Below are 20,882 nucleotides of genomic sequence, written 5' to 3'. Positions count from 1 at the left end.
TTACATGCTTTTAAATGGCTGTGTTTTGCTGCAGATCCTTCGCAAAGGCGCCGATTCCACTATTGGAATCCACCCGTGTGAGCCCCGCCTAACCGTGTATCTACCTGCAGGTGGCACTAGAGAGACTGTTTTCTTCCTTCTGGAGGGGAGATAATTTTGTATACTTTTTCCCAGGGACACAACAAGGAGAAGCAGTACTTTTTTCAAGATGTTCCCCGAAGCATAAAATGGACTAACTTAGTGACTGGAGAAGACTTCAAGTATCTGCTGATCTTCCTATTCATGGCTGCGTCTTCTCATTTCCGATATCATTAACTAGTTCTTGGTTTACCAGGTTAATGTCACCCATACCCTGGCCTGCACTTATGTCTGTGCTGCTTCCAGTAAGCTGCCCACTCGGGAGTAGAAATCACATGTTTTGTATTTAATTTACAGAACCCAAACTTCTTCACCCCGGTAACAGAATTAAATTCATATTGTCTGCTAAACTGAGGATAATTTATGGCTCCCATTAATGAAAACACAGCTGAATGTGAACATTAGCTACATATGACTGAAGCACTATTAATAGGCAAGGTGTGGGTGGTGGTTCTCGGCTGCCTGGCGCATGGAGAGCGGAACATTGAAAACTTTGAGTCAGAATGTTCTGTTGCCAATATTGATTGTTCTTCCAACCTCCATCCAGGCCCGCAGGCCCCAGATTATAACACAAGACAGTTTGACCTTTTAAGAATTTCCTATTATTGACTTTTAAATTATGCAACCTGTGTAAGATAAAGATTTTACCATCAGTTTAACCATAAGCAAAAGGGAATAAGTGTGTGCAAGCAGGACCTTCTTTAGGGGACGCTCCCTTCCATAGAGGCAGACTGTGCTGCTCTAAGGTCTGTCGCAGCCCCTGACAGTCACCACTTGGGGGTCTGCCAGCTTTACAGCTCCCATTAAGTTATGTATTAATCCATATGCAGGAGCGCCCCCTAGTGGTGGCTGCAAGTCTTAAAGGGTTATTCCGGCCGTCTTCATTTTTCATCAGTAGGATGAGGATAGGTCATCGGTTGAAAAAGCGCAGAATACCCCCATTAAAGGCGTAGTTCATTTGTCAGAGCTCTCGGTAGGCGTTAGGCCCATGTCACATAGGCATAAGCATGTTTACATGCGCTTTTGCACAATGGGTGTTGCGTATTTGCACACACATGCATGTTTTACTTTACTTTCTGTGCATTCAAATGGCAATTAGTATAATTAGTTCAATATGTGCTTTTGTCCTGCGCAAATGCACAGGAAAATAGAGCATGCTGCATATTTTTTGCGTAAATAATGGGTGAAAAAATTACACTTATGTGAACGAACCAATTGAAATCAATGGGTTTTATCGACTGCGTGCAAATACGTTCCTAGTGCCGATTGGAACCAATTACTTTTCTAATCTGAGAGGCAAGTTGCAGCATAAGAAAATGGCTAATTCACCGCAGCGTAAATTATAAACCGCGTTTTTTGGGGGTTTTTTCGTGTTTTTGTCTTGTTTTCTTTTTTTAAGTGAAAATACTAGTCAACAAGATATAGTTTTGCTTTTCTTATCGATCTGGTAAAACAATCAAAAGACCATTTCTGGCAGTTTTTTTCCATTTAGTTCCCTTTAACTGATGCTTTTTGACTTCTTTTCTTTTGTCCCTTTTGCGTATATTCACTTAGAAACAAATCTGTTAGATAACAAAAACTAAACAAAATGAAGACCTTCCCATTCAGTTCCGTCACCCGGTGACTATAATGTAACAGTAAAGGTCCTTCCCGTTTGCTTCTGCTTTTCTTAGTGGAAACAAAGTGCTGCAGTCCGCATTATTTTTCCATTTAAAAAAAATAGAAAGCCGATGGAAGAGAACTGAGCTGAGGAAACTGAAGCTCCGAAATCCCACCGAAAATAATAGGAACGTTTTGGGGTTTTTTTGTTTCATTTTGCTGCTTCTCTGACAGAACAGCACAAGGGAGAACGAAGAGGCGAATGTGAACAAGTGCTGATTTAAAATCATAAATTATTGATAAAGATCCAATGGCATCCTGTCCTCTTGTTTGAAGTCCTAGTTCTGATGGGACTGGAAACCCGAACAGCAACAATGCGGAATCTCTCTGAAGAATTCTAGGGCCGTTATCGGATGTGGATTTGTGGTGCGGATTCTTTGCAGCGCTTTGATGCATATGGATGGGGGCTTCAAAACACAAGGATCCATGATGATTTGAGTTTGGGTCAGTAGACCTGCCTTTGGATTGGTACTCTGGGCTGTATTGCAGGCACATTATGCCCATTCAAAAGCAGTTTAAAGCGTACCTGAATTTTCACATAATTTTTGAGAATAAGAATATTGGCCATTATATGACTTATATCCAGAATTTTAGCCAATTTTACCCTGTGCAGGGTGTAATCTGATTCTCCATCCTCTCATGACTGGTGGGAGGAGACTTTGCTGTGCTGTGTTCTATAGACTGTGCACCGAGAGCTGTAGAGATCTTGCTTTCTATCTGTCTCTTACATACACAAACATAACCTCATCAGACAGGGGAATGCAGAAAGATTTAGCAGTGGACATGTGTACAAACACCAGAATGTCTCCCATTTGCTCTACTGGGAGCTCTCATTGTGCATGAGTGTCTGTCTGTCACCCTCCTCCTCTGCATGCAGTTCAATGAGTATTATGACTCATGTCACAGCTCTGCCTTCCTAACATTCCCTCCCTTGGCAATCAAGAGCTAGCAGAGGGTGGTCAGCAAGGTGGAGGGAATTTACAAAAGTGTCATTTTAGGTAAAGTTGTTTGCAGCTTTGCTGATTTTCACACTGGGTATCAATAAAGCACAAGTTGTTTGAAAGATTAGTGGCCATTTAGGCTAGTGTCACACTGCCATGAGCGCATTTGCATCATGTATGTGTTTTACCGTGCTTTTGTACCCACAAATCGTGCACATATGCACATGCAAAAAACCTGCAATTATGCTCCCATTCATTGAAATTGGCAATTGGTGTAATTAGTTCAATGTGTCAGCTTTTCCTGTGCAAATGCACAAGATAGTGGAGTATGCTGTGATTTTGTTTTTTTTTTTTTTTTTTTTTTCTTTCTTTCTTTTGCATTAACGCAATGTGATGCAAAAAAAATGCTAACTTAAACAAGCCCATTGAAATAAATGGGTTCTATTGACTGTATATTGTGTGTGCAAAACACTGCGCATATACGTTCATGTAAATACGGTCTTAACCCTTTGCAATCCAATTTTAAATATACGGTTTCCTATGGGGCATTCTCTTTCTGCCATTATACAATGGCGCCGTCTGCTGGCCAGAGCCAGTACTGCGGTATGTGATATGCTGGAGAGGCCCCCGATAACAGAGCAGCCAGTAATCTACAATAAGAATACCCTGCTAGACGTCTTACTAAATCGGAGCTGTACAGCCTTCAATCAGAATGTCTTTAGATGTCAGACAGTGGATTGGAAAGGGTTAAGGGTGAATTGACGCACTGCAGAACCGCTACAGATTTACACGGATGGAGCTTTAAAGACTGAACTGAGGGCATGCTGTGGATTCTCTAATCCACAGCATGTCGCTCCCATTGCAGATTCGTCATGGATGTTTTCACTGCAGATTTCACCCTTAACAAATACATAGGATGAAATCTGCTGGTCAATCCCAAGCGCAAAACGTGTGCAGTGTGGGGACTCCTAACGGGAAGTATAGCCAGAAGGGGGTTTGTCTGTATTCTAACTTCTGACAACCGCTTATAACGCTATGGTATCCACTTTGAGGTGACGTCCACCACCCATTTATGTTGTAGTACAGTAGTAATAGAATTCATGATCCTAACAGCTTCAGGTTTTGCAGCATATAAGGAACATTTTCCGAATGGCTCATGAGACTTGTGCTTTCACCTCCCTGTAACCATAAGGATACTTTACTGCGTGACTATAATGTGTTCCTACAGAACTTCTCTATTACAAATAAAGTGCTGATAAGCAGAATACTTTTATAGTTCCACGGATGAGGACTGCAGAAATGTCTTATCTCTTTATGACAAGCTTGGGAGGACCTATAAATACATTTGCTTGTTGATGAATTTCTTCACATATTGGGTACACTTGTACTTAAGTTTTACAGTTTGTTTGTTCTTTTACTACTTTTGGCACTGAAGTAATGCAAAAAATTGTTGAATGCGGCCATATGTTGCATCAATTCCACGTACTTTATAGAAATCGTTCAGACCCGACCTCATGTAGGGGGTTCTGAAATACTTCTCCTCTGTTCGCATACTTTAAAGGCAGGAAGTAATTGATTCAGATGAGTTGTTATCCCAGCAGAGCTTACAATCTAATTGTTTTACCAAATTACATGCACAGTTGCACACAATATTAAGGGAAGGCAAATGAGCTACCGTATTTACTAGTCTGACTTTTGGATTGTGAAACGGGGCTGGAGTACTTAAAGGGATATCTCCATCTTGTAATATTATGGCATATTGTGAAGGTGCATTATAATAATATTGGTGTGGGTCAAAAAGCACCAACAAAAGTCCCTTTGACATATCATCTGCACACTGGTTCTCCACACCAACTGCAGCATGGCTCCAGTCAGATTAAATTGCTGTTCCTTGCATGGCAGTTGGACGGCAAAAACTGGAAAGGGGTGCAGCAAATAATCAGCCCTACAGGGTCAAGAGAAGTGATTGCAGAGAAAGTAGGTGGAGCAAACCTCCAAGTGGATGTTAATGCACCTACGTGATAAAAGTAGGGCTGTTGAAGACAAGAATGGATTGCTAAGGCCAAGAAGGTTGCCTAGGTGCTACCCAACCGGACTACCACCTTGCTTGAAGAAGATGTGATATGACACAGAGAGCATAAACAAAAAAGCTTGTTGGCATGGTGCAACCTTCCAAGACAGAAAGTAGAAAACCAGCTAATAAATGTGTTTCGAATATGGAACCTCTTCATTGTTGCAATCCGAGTACAGGCAAATGAGGCAGGGAGTCAGGCTAAGATGTAGAGAGCACTACACCTGAGTGGAGGCAGTTTGGTTTCGGTCAGCAAGACTACCTCGATTCTGTTGCTGCACTCCCTACGTTTTATTTGAAAGCCAAGCCCAGCTCTTTGCCTCTCCTGTCATGTACCTGAAAACGCATTTATCTGGTGGTTTTGACATAACTAGTAAATAGAAAATTATAGTACCAGTGTTTCTGGTGGTGTAATGCGCCAGATAGCTCTGCTTCATTCACATCACACACACAGATATGCTAGATGTACATCACATACAACTCTGCTACATACATTCTTAATTCCATACAACAGGGATCACAAGCAGCACCGTCATTCGGGATGAAAGACCGATGATGATGTCACCATCGTTCTCCACCCCCTGATAACATGCTGGTGACGTCATCACAGGTCCTTCATCCTGATAACATGCTGGTGACGTCATCACAGGTCCTTCATCCTGATAACATGCTGGTGACGTCATCACAGGTCCTTCATCCCGAGTGAGTTACATATTCTGCCCCGGATCACATGACAGTGACGTCATCACAGGCCCTTTATCCCTGTGCAGATTACAGGCGAATTACATCCGCTACAAACCCCCTGCAACCTCAGTTGCTATGGAATACTAACAAACATTTAGCCGGACAGCAGCCGTGTGCTTACAAAGCCTGTGATGTCAGTCATGTGATCAAGGGGCGGAGCATGTAACTCACGGACGGACAAGTGATCATTTAGTATTTTGATAAACGAGAAGCTGGTGAGGAATTTGCAGACTTGACTTGTTTACTTTGTCTCTTTAAAGGTTGCGCCGTTCCACCAGCTGTTTTGTTTGCTCACCCCCCTGCAGGGTCAGGAGCAGCTCCAAAGCTGCAAAAAATGGTGGTGGTAAATTGGTTTTCATTTTGTGACCCCCTTTCATAGACCTGTACAGCCCCGGATGCCGCCTCTTCCTCCTCCGTGGCTCCTCCTGTTAAACTTTTCATTGACGTTAATGCATTTTTTTGTTTTGTGTTCTATTCCTCTTATTACAGTCAGCAAGCTTTTTTTTTTTTTGTTCTACAGGCAAATAGAAGGGAAGGTAGTTGAAATATCCAGACTTCAAGAAATCTTCACAGAGAAGGTTCTCCAGCAGGTAATCTAAGTAAATCCATTATTGATCTCTCTGGTTTATCGAACGCTGGATGGACCACTGGTCATCTGAGGCTATCTGGTTGCTAGAGAGTCACTGCCGGATGCCTACAGCCTTTTCTATGAGGTTGTCAAGCAGCTTATCCCTAGCAACCTTTCATGGCGCACATCTTTAGCTCAAGGGCAAATTGTCAAGGGCACAGAGACTTGGCAATTCCACCGTAACAAGCAATTCTGTCACTCATTACCATAAAAGTCAAATGAGAATTCATGTCCACTAGGAACCTAATATTGTAGGTATCATACCCTAGTTTTGTTTGGCAGCATGATGAGTAAGTGGTTAAAAGTGGATTCGACTGAAATTGGACATCTGGTGCATTACTGTTCTACTAATTACTGCATCAAGCCATTTCCTCTCTCGGCTGGAGGTACCTAGTTATGTGCTTTTTAATGCTAGAAGTGCGTCTTATCTGTACTACTACTAAATTAATCCCTCATTGCTAGTAAGTATGGCACAAACAGATTGAGCGTGTAAAGTAATGTTCAGCACTGCAGTTAATGAAGCTGCCGCATTATCGCAGCGACCACTCTTCTCCAGTCCCATCTTTTGTGTCTCCAGCACATCATCGGAGAAATGAGGCTTCCTGCATGTGTGACAGTACCTGCAAAATGCCTTATGTATAAAAAAATGATTTGAATATCACTGAAACCCCCCCAAAGTATTAGAAAATAAATCCCAGAGTCATCCTACACCACGGGTGCACAAAATGTATCCTTACAAAAATCTGATTCGCACATTGCAAAGGGTTGAGCTAACCGTGTAGTAGCTAGGTATATACACCATCTTACCAAAAGTAATTGGACACCTAAGCAAGAATCAAAAATATTTACGTATGGTAATACTTAGTGGGACTCCTTTTGGCCCTAATGACATTGGATACTCTCCGTGGCTTACTTTCTACTAACATCTGATACGTTTTAGCTGTTATTTCCCTCTATTCGCCCTGCAAATGTCTGGGTTGTTCTCTCAAAGAAGATGCATCAGCCCATCTGCAATAACACAAAGAGCTTCATCATTGGGCAGTTGAGCAATGGAGGAACGTTGTATGGAGTAAAAAATTGCGCCACTCCATCTTAAAATCACATAGACATACCTGGGTGTGGAGGATGCTGGGAAACTCCTTTTTGCCTGAGTGTGTCGTATCAACAGTTAGGAACAGCAGAAGTTCTGTTATGGTCTGGAGATGGTTTACGTGGCATGGTGTTGGGCGTTGGTTTTAGTGGCAAGAACCATGAACACGGAGGTGTACCTTGTTGTTCTAGACAATAGTGTGCTGCCAACAATGTGACCATACTCTGGGAATGGTCGGCCATACTTCCAACAAGACAACCTGCCTTGTCACAAATCCAACACTGGTTTACGTTGGTTTGAGGATATGGATGTTCCACCATCGGCCCGGCTGCACAGAGACCCAACCTGAACCCTACTTGAACATCTTTGGGACAAACTGGAACGTCAGGAAATATGAACAGCGTCTGTCTCCTTTGAGAGAACTTGTCAGATGTTTGAAGGATGAATAAAGGGAAATACCAGCTGCAGTTAGTATAATGTGTGCCACGGAGAGGATCCAATATTGTTAGGGCCAAAGGAGCCCCACTAAGTAAGAGGCCCTACTAAATATGATTGTCAGGTAGCACCTTCCTAGAAACCAGTCTGTAACATTACTCAAGTTGTCAGCCACACTGACTGTGGAGGACGGCTTTGCAGTATTCGCACCATCTCTTCCGCTGGTCTCTTATTACCATTGTTGTAGACGTCAGGTGGAGAGCCTCTGAGGCCCTGTTCATGTCCTATTAGAAACTTCTGTGGTACACTTATGTCAAGAACAACACCCAACATACAATTTTGACTGCTTGATGAATGCAGCTGTTATAGGCATACAGTGCCAGACCTCGGCCATAAACTTCTATGAGGAGATAAGATATATTGATATACATCTGCCCAATCAAAGCCAAAAAGACAGTATTTTTTTTTTGTGGTGGTAGGGTGGGGTTTAGCCTACGGTGATTTGAACCCTATGCATATGTGCATGTGTTTAGGTGTATATGCCAGGAACCTTTCCCCCAATCAATACGCTAAATCAAAGGCACGACCGGGACCCAAGCAGTGTACAAGAAAAATGATCTAATGGGAGCTTCATACTTACTGCTTGTGAAAGGTGATTGCTTCCTTTCCTTTGTGAAGTCAGGTTATTACAGCTCTTGTAAAGTTTATAAAGAAGTAATAAGACTGTGGACATCTCGGGGGTCAATATTTACTCTCCTTTCTTTCATCTCGCAGGAAACGGAGATTGACAATATCCATCAGCTAGTGGTGGGCGCCACAGAAAATATTAAAGAAGGAAACGAGGATATACGAGAGGTAATATTCTTGGCCAAAGTCATCTGAGCTGTAATTATGTTGGTGTGATGGGGAAGGTGATATAGAAGAGTGGTGTTGTGTTGCCCCTCCCACTTGTCACATGGCAGCACTGCTTTCCACACTCAGCCCCAATAAGCCATAATCCTCTATTCACACATTTCTGAATTCAGTCGTCTTCTAGGAAATGCATTACATGGAAACGAGATCACCGTGTAAGGAGGACGCACATTCCCTAGGACATACAATTCTACTACACTTTACATAACCTGCTCTACTGGTTAGAGCAATGATTACTAGCACCTCCAGGGTTACAGCCCTTATAGGCAATAACCTTTTAAAGATGTCTAAAATGATTCTTTATCATGAACATGGATCTCGTAACACCGGAACATAATCGGCAATATGCTTCCAAAAAGCCCATTATTATAGGGTTTATCTTGTTTATTGTTTGCTTTTTGCCTCATTTGTCTTGGCTTCATTCTGCTTTTAGACACAATGAGAAGTGCCAAATTCTTGTTCTCCTCAACTAACTCGTTCGTGCTCATGCAGCCTGTATAGACTGCATGATTCTCATTCACTTCTCATTCAGTGTTTCACATTCCTATGTGTCAATATATTACCTAGAGGAGCATTCATAGCCTTCTAAGTCTCCTCACTCACCTTCCAGGTGCTCTTTACCCCTTTTCAATCCACTGTCTGACATCTTCCTACACTCTGATTGAAGCCTGTGCAGCTCCGATGTCGGAAGATGCTCAGCAGGGTATTCTTACTATATATTGCCGGCCGTTTGTTGTTGGGGCCTTTCCGGCATGTCACATACTGTACTACTGGCTCTAGCAAGCAGATGGCGACATTGTGTAATAGCAGAAAGAGAAAGCCTCCTAGGAAACCCTGAATCCAAAATTGGATTGTAAAGGATTAAGGAGTGATGATGCCTCTCCCGAGTGTTTAAGGCCTCTTTTACACAGGCAACGGCGATATCGCTGTTATGTACATGCGATTTTGTAGCGTCAGTGATTCTTTTTTTCTTGGGAAAAATGTAGCATCGCATCGCTGCTACCCACGATTTCCTCACGCGATAAAATCGCACGATTTTATAGCGAGAAAATTCATAGGGCTTTCTAATGTTAAAATCGCATTACACGGAAATCGCAAGTTTGGGCTATGCAATGTGATAAACAAGGAGGCTCCATAGGGAAACATGGGCCTCAAAACATCACAAATTGCAGCTGTATAGAGCAGTGATTTTGTAGTCACAATGTAGCAGCCTACAAAACCTCTGTAATGTGAAGGAACCCCATAGGAAAGCATGGGCTTCACATACATGCGTCTGCACGAGTCGTTCAATTTTGCAGCCAGTGTGAAACCTGCATTAGGCTGGGTTCTCACAAGGCGTAATCCCGCTGAAAAACTTGTGGTTTTGCCGCAGCGAAAAAAAACAGAATTTACACTGGGAAAGCGCAGATTCAAAACCTGCGTCACTTTGCCGCGGGTTTTGGAGCAGCCTGGCCGCATGATTTTCCGTTGTGGCCAGCGCTCCCATAGAGAAAAAACAGGAAAAAAATTGACATGCTGCGGCTGTGAAATTCGCTCCGCAGCGCTGGCTTTGCTGTGACGGATTGGCTGTCCTGTGTCTACGAGATTTTTGAAAAAACTTGTCCACACGGCTGGCCAACCCCAAGATTAGCAGCCGCAGGCGGATTTGTCACAGGGAAATTCCGGACGGAATTTCTGCGGCAAATCCAACCTGTGTGAACTAAGCCTAAGGCTGTATCCGCACGGGCAACAACTATATCGCTGCTACAAAACAGCTACGATATCGCTGCTATGTACACGTGATTTTTGTAGCGTCAGTTATACTTTTTTCTTGGGAAAAAATGTAGCATCACGTCGGTGCTGCCCGCGATTTTCTTTTGCAACAAAATTGCGTGATTTTGTAGCAAGAAGGTTAATACGACTTTCTAATGTTAAAATCACATCACATCGCATAGCATGCAAATCACAAGTTCGTGCTATGCCATACGAGAAAGTACCAGCCTCCATAGGGAAACATGGGCTACAAATAATGGCAAATTGCGGCTGTTTAGAGCATGCCACGATTTTGTAGTCTCACGATGTAGAAGTCTACAAAACATCACTGGTGTGGCCGAACCCATAGGAAAGCATGGGCTCTACATACAAGCGATTTGCAGCACTGTCGTAACGCTACAGCCTAAGGCCTCCTTCACACGGGCGACACGGCATAGCCATGAGAAAATCGCAGCAATATCGCATCGCTGGTCCATGCAATATCGCTGCGTCTTCTCGTGGCAATACCAAGATTTTGTAGCACTACAAAGTTGCATATGACGCTTCAAAGTCGCACGACTTTGTAGCATCACATGCGAGGATTTTCAGGGAGGGCTTGAAATACAAGTCCTACCCTGGAAATATGCTGTAGCTGAAGCTGAAGAAAAAAGTATACATCACCTCTCCCGCGCTGTTCGGGGCACTGCCGCAGCTTCTCCCCGGGTCCTGGCACTGTCTCTCTGCATCATCTTCTGGCCGGGGATTGAAAAATCCCCACCTCCTTGGAAGCGCTGGCTGTGATTGGCAGACAGTTTGAACCAATTACAGCCATTCATCAAGCATTGGCTAAGTATCAGCCAATCACAGCCAGCGCTTCCAGCAGCCAGGGATTTTTGAATTCCCGGCCAGAAGAGAAGATCAGTGCCGGGACCCGGGGAGAAGATGCGGCCGGTTGACAGCGTGTCTAAGGTGATGTATGTGAATTTTTTTTTTCTGCAGCTAGGGCTTAGATTATAGCTTTGACGGTAGCATTTCCTACTGTCAAAGTTGCATCGCACCGTACGAAAACCGCGTTTTCGTGTGATGTGATGCAACAGAGGGGAAGGCTCCATAGGGAAAAATGGGCTACAAAACTTCACGAGCCGTGGGCATACCGCCCGACCTGCGGGGTTTTTGTGTCTGGTTGTTGCATGCTACAAAACATTGCATGTGTGAAGTAACCCATAGGAAAGCATGGGCTTCACATACATGCGATTTGTAGCAATGCTACAAAATCACGCGACTTTGTTGCCCATGTGAAGGAGGCCTAAAGTGCATAAGTCGGCGCTCAGCCAATAAGAGCAAGCACTCAATAAACCAATCACAGCCATTCATTGACTGTGATTGATCGAGCGCTGGCTCTGATTGGCTGAGCCGCGGCCCTCAGCCAATCAGAGGCAGCGGTTACTGGAGGTGTGGATTTTCCAATCCCCAGCCAGAAGGCATGCTGAACCAGTGCTGGGGACTAGGGAGAAGCTGCGCCTGAGCTGGTAGCGCTTCTTAGGTGATGTATATGTTTTTTTGTTTGTTTGGTTTTTTTTGTTTTGTTTTTGTTTTTTCTACAGCTAGAGCTTAGTTTAGGGCTGTTGCAGTAGGATTTCTTACTGTTAAGTTGCATCGCACCGCACGAAAATCCCGTTTTTATGTGATGCAACAGAGTGTTCGTTTTCTTTCTGTTTATCTCTCTCTTGCCAGGTACTGCTCTGCTACGGTAGATCCTCCAGCGATATACACTGCAGTACCTGTCAATAGCCACCCAGTCATTTCAATGTAATATAAAATAAATAAAATAAATAAATTAAAAAAATATATATATATATATATATATATATAAAGCTGAAAGCCTTCACTGACTAACTCACTGACTAACTCACTGACTGACTCACTGACTCGCCAAAAGTTCTCCAACTTCCCGATATCGTAGAAACATGAATTTTGGCACAAGCATAGATTATCTCCAAAATAGGAAAAGTAATTGGGTCCCAACTCGATTATTCAATTCTAGCGCAAAAGAATTGGCGTCGACATTTAACGTACATAATCTAAATCTCTCACTTCCCAATGTCATAGAAACTTAAAACTTGGCACAGGCATTGGATATGTCATAAATGGAAAAAGCTAATGGGTCCCAACTTGATTATTCAATTCTATGCGCAAAAGAATTAGCGTCCAAATTTTACGTATGGAATGTAATTTTCTCACATAGAAACGTGAAATTTGGCACGGGCATTGATTATGTCATAAATAGGAAAAGTTTATGGGTCCCAACTCGATTATTCAATTCTATGCGCAAAAGAATTAGCGTCCAAATTTTACGTACGGAATGTAATTTTCTCACTTTCCGGTGTCATAGAAACGTGAAATTTGGCACGAGCATTGATTGTCATAAATAGGAAAAGCTTATGGGTCCCAACTTGATTATTCAATTCTATGCGCAAAAGAATTAGCGTCCAAATTTTACGTACGGAATGTAATTTTCTCACATAGAAACATAAAATTTGGCACGGGCATTGATTATGTCATAAATAGGAAAAGCTAATGGGTCCCAACTCGATTATTCAATTCTATGCGCAAAAGAATTAGCGTCCAAATTTTACGTACGGAATGTAATTTTCTCACATAGAAACATAAAATTTGGCACGGGCATTGATTATGTCATAAATAGGAAAAGCTAATGGGTCCCAACTCGATTATTCAATTCTATGCGCAAAAGAATTAGCGTCCAAATTTTACGTACGGAATGTAATTTTCTCACTTTCCGGTGTCATAGAAACGTGAAATTTGGCACGAGCATTGATTGTCATAAATAGGAAAAGCTTATGGGTCCCAACTTGATTATTCAATTCTATGCGTAAAAGAATTAGCGTCCAAATTTTACGTATGGAATGTAATTTTCTCACATAGAAACGTGAAATTTGGCACGGGCATTGATTATGTCATAAATAGGAAAAGTTTATGGGTCCCAACTCGATTATTCAATTCTATGCGCAAAAGAATTAGCGTCAAAATTTTACGTACGGAATGTATTTTTCTCACTTTCCGGTGTCATAGAAACATAAAATTTGGCACGGGCATTGATTATGTCATAAATAGGAAAAGCTAATGGGTCCCAACTCGATTATTCAATTCTATGCGCAAAAGAATTAGCGTCCAAATTTTACGTACGGAATGTAATTTTCTCACTTTCCGGTGTCATAGAAACGTGAAATTTGACACGAGCATTGATTATGTCATAAATAGGAAAAGTTAACCCTTTCCAATCCACTGTCTGACCTCTGAAGACATTATGATTTAAGGTTGTACAGCCCTGATGTTGGAAGACATCCGTCAGGGTTCTCTTGCTGTATATTGCCAGCCTCTCTGCTGTCGGAGGCTATCCAACGTGTCACCTCATGCAGTACTGGCTTTAGCCAGCATATAGCGCCATTGTATAACGGCAGAAAAAGAGTAAGCCCCCTAGGAAAGCCAGGATATAAATTGGATTGGAAAGGGTTAATGGGTCCCAACTCGAATATTCAATTCTAGCGCAAAAGAATTAGCATCCAAATTTTATGTACGGAATGTAATTTTCTCACTTTCCGGTGTCATAGAAACATGAAATTTGGCACGAGCATTGATTGTCCTAAATAGGAAAAGCTAATGGGTCCCACCTCGATTGTACAATTCTAAGCGCAAAAGAATTAGCATCCACATTTTACGTATGGAATCTAATTCTCTCACTTCCTGATGTCATTTTATATAAAGGAAACGTCGCATGGTTGCCTCCACGTGGTGTTTTCTGGGTAACACAGAGAACTATGCAAAATGGTGAACATATGTTTTTCCGGTATCTCTAAAGTAACCACGACTTCATAAGATTTCCGTGTGAACACCAGATAAACACCAGTACCAAATTAACTTGGGCGAAGCCGGGTATATCAGCTAGTATATATATCAATTTTAAACACTAGTGACATTGGTTGCATTGATACTCACTGGAGACCTTCCTTCTCCATTTACTCCCATCTTGTGTATCTGCCAATCTACATATAATGGCAGTTTACTTACTACTGGTGGTTTCCGAGTTCTCCCCAAGGACGTGATGGCACTTCTCACCCCTGCACAGCTTGATTTAAGTTAAACTGGTGTCAACTATCGAGGAAATTCTGCTGAGAAGTATCACTTTATTGTGAGACTGAAATAAATCCTCTGCAATTAATTTATAGGAATTATATCCCACATTTCCTAAAAGCGTCCGCTGAATTAATAGAACGCGGTGAATGGAGGATATGAGATTGATGGATGAGTAGACTGTAAAGATGACAGCTGTCTCCAGCCATCAGGGCTGTGAATTTACGGCAGTATGCTTCCCATCTCCGTCGCTGTCATTGGATGTGCGCTTCATTACCAGTTTCTGCCTACTCACATAGGAAAAGCTGAGCTCTATGGGGTCCACAGCTTCAAGTGAAGAGACCCTGCCATGTGATATCTGGGTATATTGGGAAATTGTGACTTGCTGATGATACACCAGCCAACAATCTGGCCATAGACATAGAATCACTGCTATCAACAATTGTGTACATTGGGCATGACTGTTCAGGTTATGCTGGGAAAATGGGTAGCTAAAGGGGATGTTGGGGTAGCTGTCACAACCGGGTGACTTTTGGTAAGTTTGTCCTTAACCCCTCCATGACAACCTCACGCTCATCTGCCATATATTTATGGCCCTCCTTTTCTCCACTATGGTTGTAACGAACAGCCTCTGGTCCAGGTGTGGACATCAAGACCTCATTAGTTCAGGGACCCCATTGATAAGGGAGGCTGGATTAGAACCAGTTAGTTTAACCCATCCTACGCTGCAGGAATGCTGCAATCAGCGGGTTGTTGCAGCACAAGAGCGATCCACTGTCACAGCAAGTAATATCGGGACCTGATCCCACTGTGCAGCATGGACCCAGTGATCATGGGGTTTCCTGCAGCATGAGAGGAGTCTGAACCCCCTAAAATGTGGAAGCTCTGTTTCCTCAGTCATGTGGTTGCTAGGGAATTCTAGTGACATTAGTAATGAAGTCACAAGGATTCCCTCTGCATAGCGGGGGTTGCAGTCATGCGGAGAAGATGTGATGAGCTTCTTCTCTGTGTCTGTGATTACAGATCATTGTTAACGGTGATCTAATGGGCCGTTACCATTAGATCATGTTTATTGGTGATCTGTATGTGGGAGCAGCAGCGAACACAGATAATGTGCTCCCTGTACAATAAAATAATTTTGAAATATTAAACTAAAACGTGAAGGTATTAAAAAATAAAACAGCCCCCCCCCCCCCCCCTCCCCTAAACAAAAAGTGCAAGGTTTTCTAATCTCAAGTACTAAAAATATTTCTTTACATAGCTGAGGCAGGAAGATACATTTATGACTGCAGCGGGGGTTCAGTTTTCACCTCTTAGGCCTCTCACATATATGTTTTTTTCAGTGTTTCATTGTTTTCAATGCACCCTCTCACACAGCTTTAGACGGCCTTTTTTCGAGCGGCGTCTGTGCTATTTTACGTGTTTAGTGCTCTTCATCAATGATGAGTGCTAAAAGCCGGCTAAAAACGAAGTGAAACGTGGCAAATCGTGTGTGAGGGAGGCCATCACATCTGCACAGGGGGTTCTGGTTCCCGAACAGAGCAGGAAAGAGGAATCCCCGCAGCCAAACAGCTCTGCATATGGACGGTGGTAAACAGTGCCGGACGGACCCCATTGACTATAATGGTGTCCGGACGCTTTTCACCCAGCTGATCGGCCTTTGGATGGAAGTAAAAGCGCTGCTTCTTGAATATGTGATGGAATCTCTGGCCGGAGGTTCCAACACAAATGTGAAACTCTCCTTACCATACCCTATATTATACAAGGTAGGGTAAATGCACACAGGCAGGATTTCCGCCCTCTGCTGCCATAGGATTGCATTAGATAATGCAATCCTATGCCCACAACTGCGATTTGACCGCGTGAAAACTTGTGCACAAAAACATTACTGGTGATGCGCCGAGACTGGTTGGTGTGTTCCTACATACTGTGACACTTTCCAATCAGTGCTAAGCAAATTGACAGCTGGGAGTTACCACCCCCACCCCTATAACAAAGGGGGGGGGGAGTAACTCCCAGTTGTCAATTTATTCATAAACGTTTAGGAGAAATAAAAGCGGAAAAGTACAGTGCATTGTTATCAGAAAAGATGCTCCAAAATTATAGATCTCATGAAGAATGTAAAGCTTCACTAAAGCAAGCATGGGGAAGTATTACTTTACAAGAAATACAAAATTCCCAGTGCCCTTACATGCTCCTATATATAACATTTGTGAAGCCTTTCCTGCCTGATAACTTCCTGCAGCAGAAACAACTCCATTTTCTTGTCTGCCTTATTACATATACAGTGGAGATGCAGCCCGGTCATGGGCACTGTTTCTGTAAGTCTGTTAGCTCTGATCCAAGCATTGTGAGTACCGAGGCTGCATTAATCGCTGGACTTCATCAACTAACAGGTTCCCTACATACTGAGCTTCTGGTACCCTGGTTAGGTAAGATATACAAGTTTATTGTAGCTGCATCTCTATCCAGCCATGCAGCTGATGACCGCACGGAGGAAGAAGAGGGCTGCAACACTTCATCCTCCTTCTCCAAATTGAAGTGAATGGAGTGTGCCGCCTGACAGTGAATGAAGCTAATAAACTGCACCGTGCACTCCGGTGGTAACTTGAATGTCCAGACTGAAGCTCTTGAGTAGATCACTCGGAATGTGATTCAAACCTTTTGTTTTTGTAGATCTGCTGTTCTTGATCTTCTTCATCCATATCAGATCTTTACTTTCTTGTGTTTTTGGTTTCAGGCCATCAAGAACAATGCCGGCTTCCGCGTCTGGATCCTTTTCTTCCTAGTGATGTGTTCATTTTCTTTACTGTTTCTGGACTGGTATGATAGTTAATAATTGAATGGAACCTCACAGCCATAACTCAATAATTGCACAATGTTAGATCTCTGAGAAATGCCACTTTTGTCATTCATCTCCCTCCTGAACATTCGCTTGGATATGTTAATAAATGTCACTTGTGATAATGAGGTCGTGGAGATGTCTGCAATTAACTGGAAGATATTGAGCTGTTTGTATTACCTGCAGAAAGGCCAGACATGTCGACACTGTTTATACAATGGCTGTTAATTGTAATGTCAAACAAAGCTGGGCTTTTTTTTTCTTTGACTATCCAGTAAGGCTCTTATTACACAGAATGATAACTCGTTTTCACGAGCGAATGAGCACGGAGCTCACTCATTCAACACTTTATACAGGCAAAAATCTGCTACTGTGTTTCCCCCAAAATAAGACAGTGTCTTATATTTATTTTTGTTCAAAAAGGTGTAACTTTTTTACATGTATAGCTGCCTGGACACTATTTAAATCGACTTTTTTAATTAACTGTTAGCAGGGCTTAATTTTGGAGTAGGGCTTATATTTCAAGCATCCTCAAAAGCTTGAAAAATCATTTTGCATCCTCAAAAATTCTGGAAAATCATGCTATGTCTTATTTTTAGGGTATATCTTATTTTCAGGGAAACAGGGTAGATTTCATTCTCTAGTTGTTCATATTTGCTGTACAGTGAACGACTAAAGGATCGCTGTTTACACGCAACGACGTGTAAACAAACAATGATTTTTAAGCCTGCATAAAATTGACGAACGAGAAGCGAACAAATGCTTGTTCGACGTTCAATCAGTGGTCATGTTTACACCGAACAGATAGTCAAATTCGCATGATACAATTTTTTTTTTCTTTTTTGAATGATGATCTTTCCATGTAAAAGGGCCCTAGGTTTTCACTTGTCCATCCATGTCTCTACTCTCTGAGGACTATAAAACCACGATACTTTATTAAAAGACACATATTGCATAAAGTGACTTTGAAGAGTGGACTATGAATCACTGATGGGTATGAGCAGGGCTAATTCTTTCTGGCATACCCCAAAGAATACTGAATCTCTCATGGTTAAAGGCTGTGGACACCTTTGCAAAAACACACTGATTAAAAAAAAAAAAAAGACAAAAATAAGACTCTTTGTAATTTGTCTTTATTAAATTTTTCTGCCCGTTTACTTACTGCACTTGCAGTTTCTCCAATAGACTGCAAGCTGGAGGACTTACATTATGGCTACATCTGTCAGCTAGGCTAAACTGGTGGGTTGCTTCTGTGCTCCTCTGTCATGAACACTCATTCTCTGCCTTCTTACTGAGCATGCGAAAGGTGAAATGATAGGGAGAGCGGAGGTGATAAGGATGTGTTACAAGGGAATCCAGTTGCATCATCCTCTGTTCTGAGTGTTTGATGACAGGTCAGAGGTGAGGAGAGAGAATGATGGGTTTACACAGACTACTGTCAGCTAAACAACTGTACGAGCACTGACGTCACGCAGAGCGTTTAGATAGGCTGATACCCGCTGGCTTCACACACTATGTGAAGCGATGAGCGATGAGTGAGGAGCGTTTACACACAGCGAGAAGTCAGCGATTCAGTGCTGATTTTTATGTTGGTTGAAAGTGAGCAATAATGAAAAGTTAATGTTTTTGCATTTAGACGTCACTATTATCACACATTTTCGTTTGCTTGAATGAATCTTGCACGATAATCGCCCCCTGTAAATGTTCCTTAACAATTACAGTAGTACTATAGAGTGCCAGATGACCGGGCAAGGGGAATGAGCAGCTGCGTAGATCAATGCTATAGTACTACAGCATGCTAGAAGACAAGGATGAAGGTGGATCTGATCTGGACGGACTATGGAGTATATCAATATAATTGCACTACTGACAAGGTAATGTAGATGGAAGTGTGGGGAAGAGGACCAGTCGCTACTCCAAAGAGGAAGGTGAGATAAGACATCAAATAGCTCAGCTGTGTAGTATTGAGTGGATGTGGTTATGCTAAACAGATTGTAAGGCCCCCTGTCCACAGGCATGTTTTCGCTGGCGGTAAATCGTGCCATCTAAAGCTTTCCATAGCATTGCTATTGAAAGCACCGGCCCCATGTCCACAAGCAGAGAATCATCGCGATTCTACACTCGCGCTATGAATTGCTGCGATTCTCCGCGGCTAGCCTATCTGTCAGATAGGCTGACCGCAGAGATTCGTCTGCCGGCTCCTGCTCCCAGGCGGCGACGATTCGCCGCGGGACTTCACAATGCCTGTGGACAGGGGGCCTAAAAGAGGAGAGGAGGAAGATGGGGGGGGGTTGCTCCTTCATGAGAAGAGAACAACCCTTGGAATATCCCCAGAGACTAACTGAAATGTAGGAGAGCTTGTAAAGCAGATATAAGGCTTTGTAAGAACATGAGAAGGAAAGCGCAATGCAAAAAAAACATATACATTTTTTTTTTCTTCCAGGAACTTGGTAAGATATGTGTATATTGTTTTTTTTTTCCTTCTCTCCATGCACACAAGTTTCCATAAAGTTTCTCACGTGATGCATCATGTTCCAGTATAGTAACTACAGCCCTTTACCTTCACCGGCAACCTTATTCCTAGTCGTAGAAAGAACTCTCACTCCCACCAAACATTGGCCACTGATCAGGGGATCATACCATTAACGGTGGATTCTGCTGATGATCTAATATGTATGGAAACGAATACCCACTTTTCCTTGCCGTTTAATGGAGCAGAAGCCCAAGGTGATCATGCACACTGGACAATTGCCCACTAAAGAGCTTTTAGGTGGGAATTGGCTCAGCAGGGGTCAGCTGTGAAGCAGTACAGTATACATATAGAGATTCTGTTCATCAGCATAATCTTTTCATTTTCTGTTTACAGTTTTTTTCTCCTCTTTTTACATCTAATGAGTATCTGCTGTGAGTATTTTTCCAGGGCCATAACTTCAAGCTCCTGGGCCCCAATTATTTACTAGGTCTCTCCTGGTATCCAGTGCCTTTGCCACATAGGACATAAATACTGCAAAGAGGACATTGGCTTGCCTCAGACTTCAGGCCCTCTGAACTTCAAAGTAAACCTTTTAGTGATGTAACTCTTGGAGCTATTGTAAGTATGCATTGCACACACACACTTGATAGGTTTATAGCAGGGGTGCACAAACTTTTTTTTGGTCCAAGAGCCACATTGTCTCTCCGAAGGGCCAAAACGAAGTGTAAAAAAGCCATGGAAAATCTTTTTAGGGCATATTGTAAGTACATGCTATAAATGTCTGATAGGTGCTGGTTCCATCAACTCCTAACTGTCCTAACTTCTCCCCCTTTGACAGTTCAGGCAGCAGAAGGCCATTGATATGTGCAGTGTTCTCCATTGTAGAACATGGGCATTGCAGAAATGGCCTGCATTTCATAAATATCGAACTACTATGGAGATGTCCACAGTGGATACACTATCCTAGCAAACCTAATCTGACACCTGAGCAAGAATCAAAAGTAGTTGTCACTAGGCCTTCTGTGCACACTGCTGGAATCTCAGCCAGGACACAGTGTGATCCTACAAG

General features: G+C 42.6%; 1 protein-coding gene across 1 annotated transcript in view; it reads left to right on the top strand.

Annotated features, from left to right (window-relative positions):
- STX18 (syntaxin 18) overlaps positions 1–18,304 on the top strand; it is a 144,601-nt gene extending 126,297 nt beyond the window's left edge. The window contains exons 9-11 of the mRNA XM_066573291.1: positions 6,074–6,143; positions 8,481–8,561; positions 17,239–18,304. Of these exons, the coding sequence (XP_066429388.1) occupies positions 6,074–6,143; positions 8,481–8,561; positions 17,239–17,334 (247 nt within the window). The 3' untranslated portion in view covers positions 17,335–18,304. The remainder of the gene's footprint in view (positions 1–6,073; positions 6,144–8,480; positions 8,562–17,238) is intronic.
- Positions 18,305–20,882: the final 2,578 nt, after the last annotated feature.

The sequence above is a fragment of the Eleutherodactylus coqui genome, chromosome 7, assembly GCF_035609145.1.
Source record: "Eleutherodactylus coqui strain aEleCoq1 chromosome 7, aEleCoq1.hap1, whole genome shotgun sequence".
Classification (NCBI taxonomy): domain Eukaryota; kingdom Metazoa; phylum Chordata; class Amphibia; order Anura; family Eleutherodactylidae; genus Eleutherodactylus; species Eleutherodactylus coqui.
This window is presented reverse-complemented; position numbering and strand designations above follow the sequence as displayed.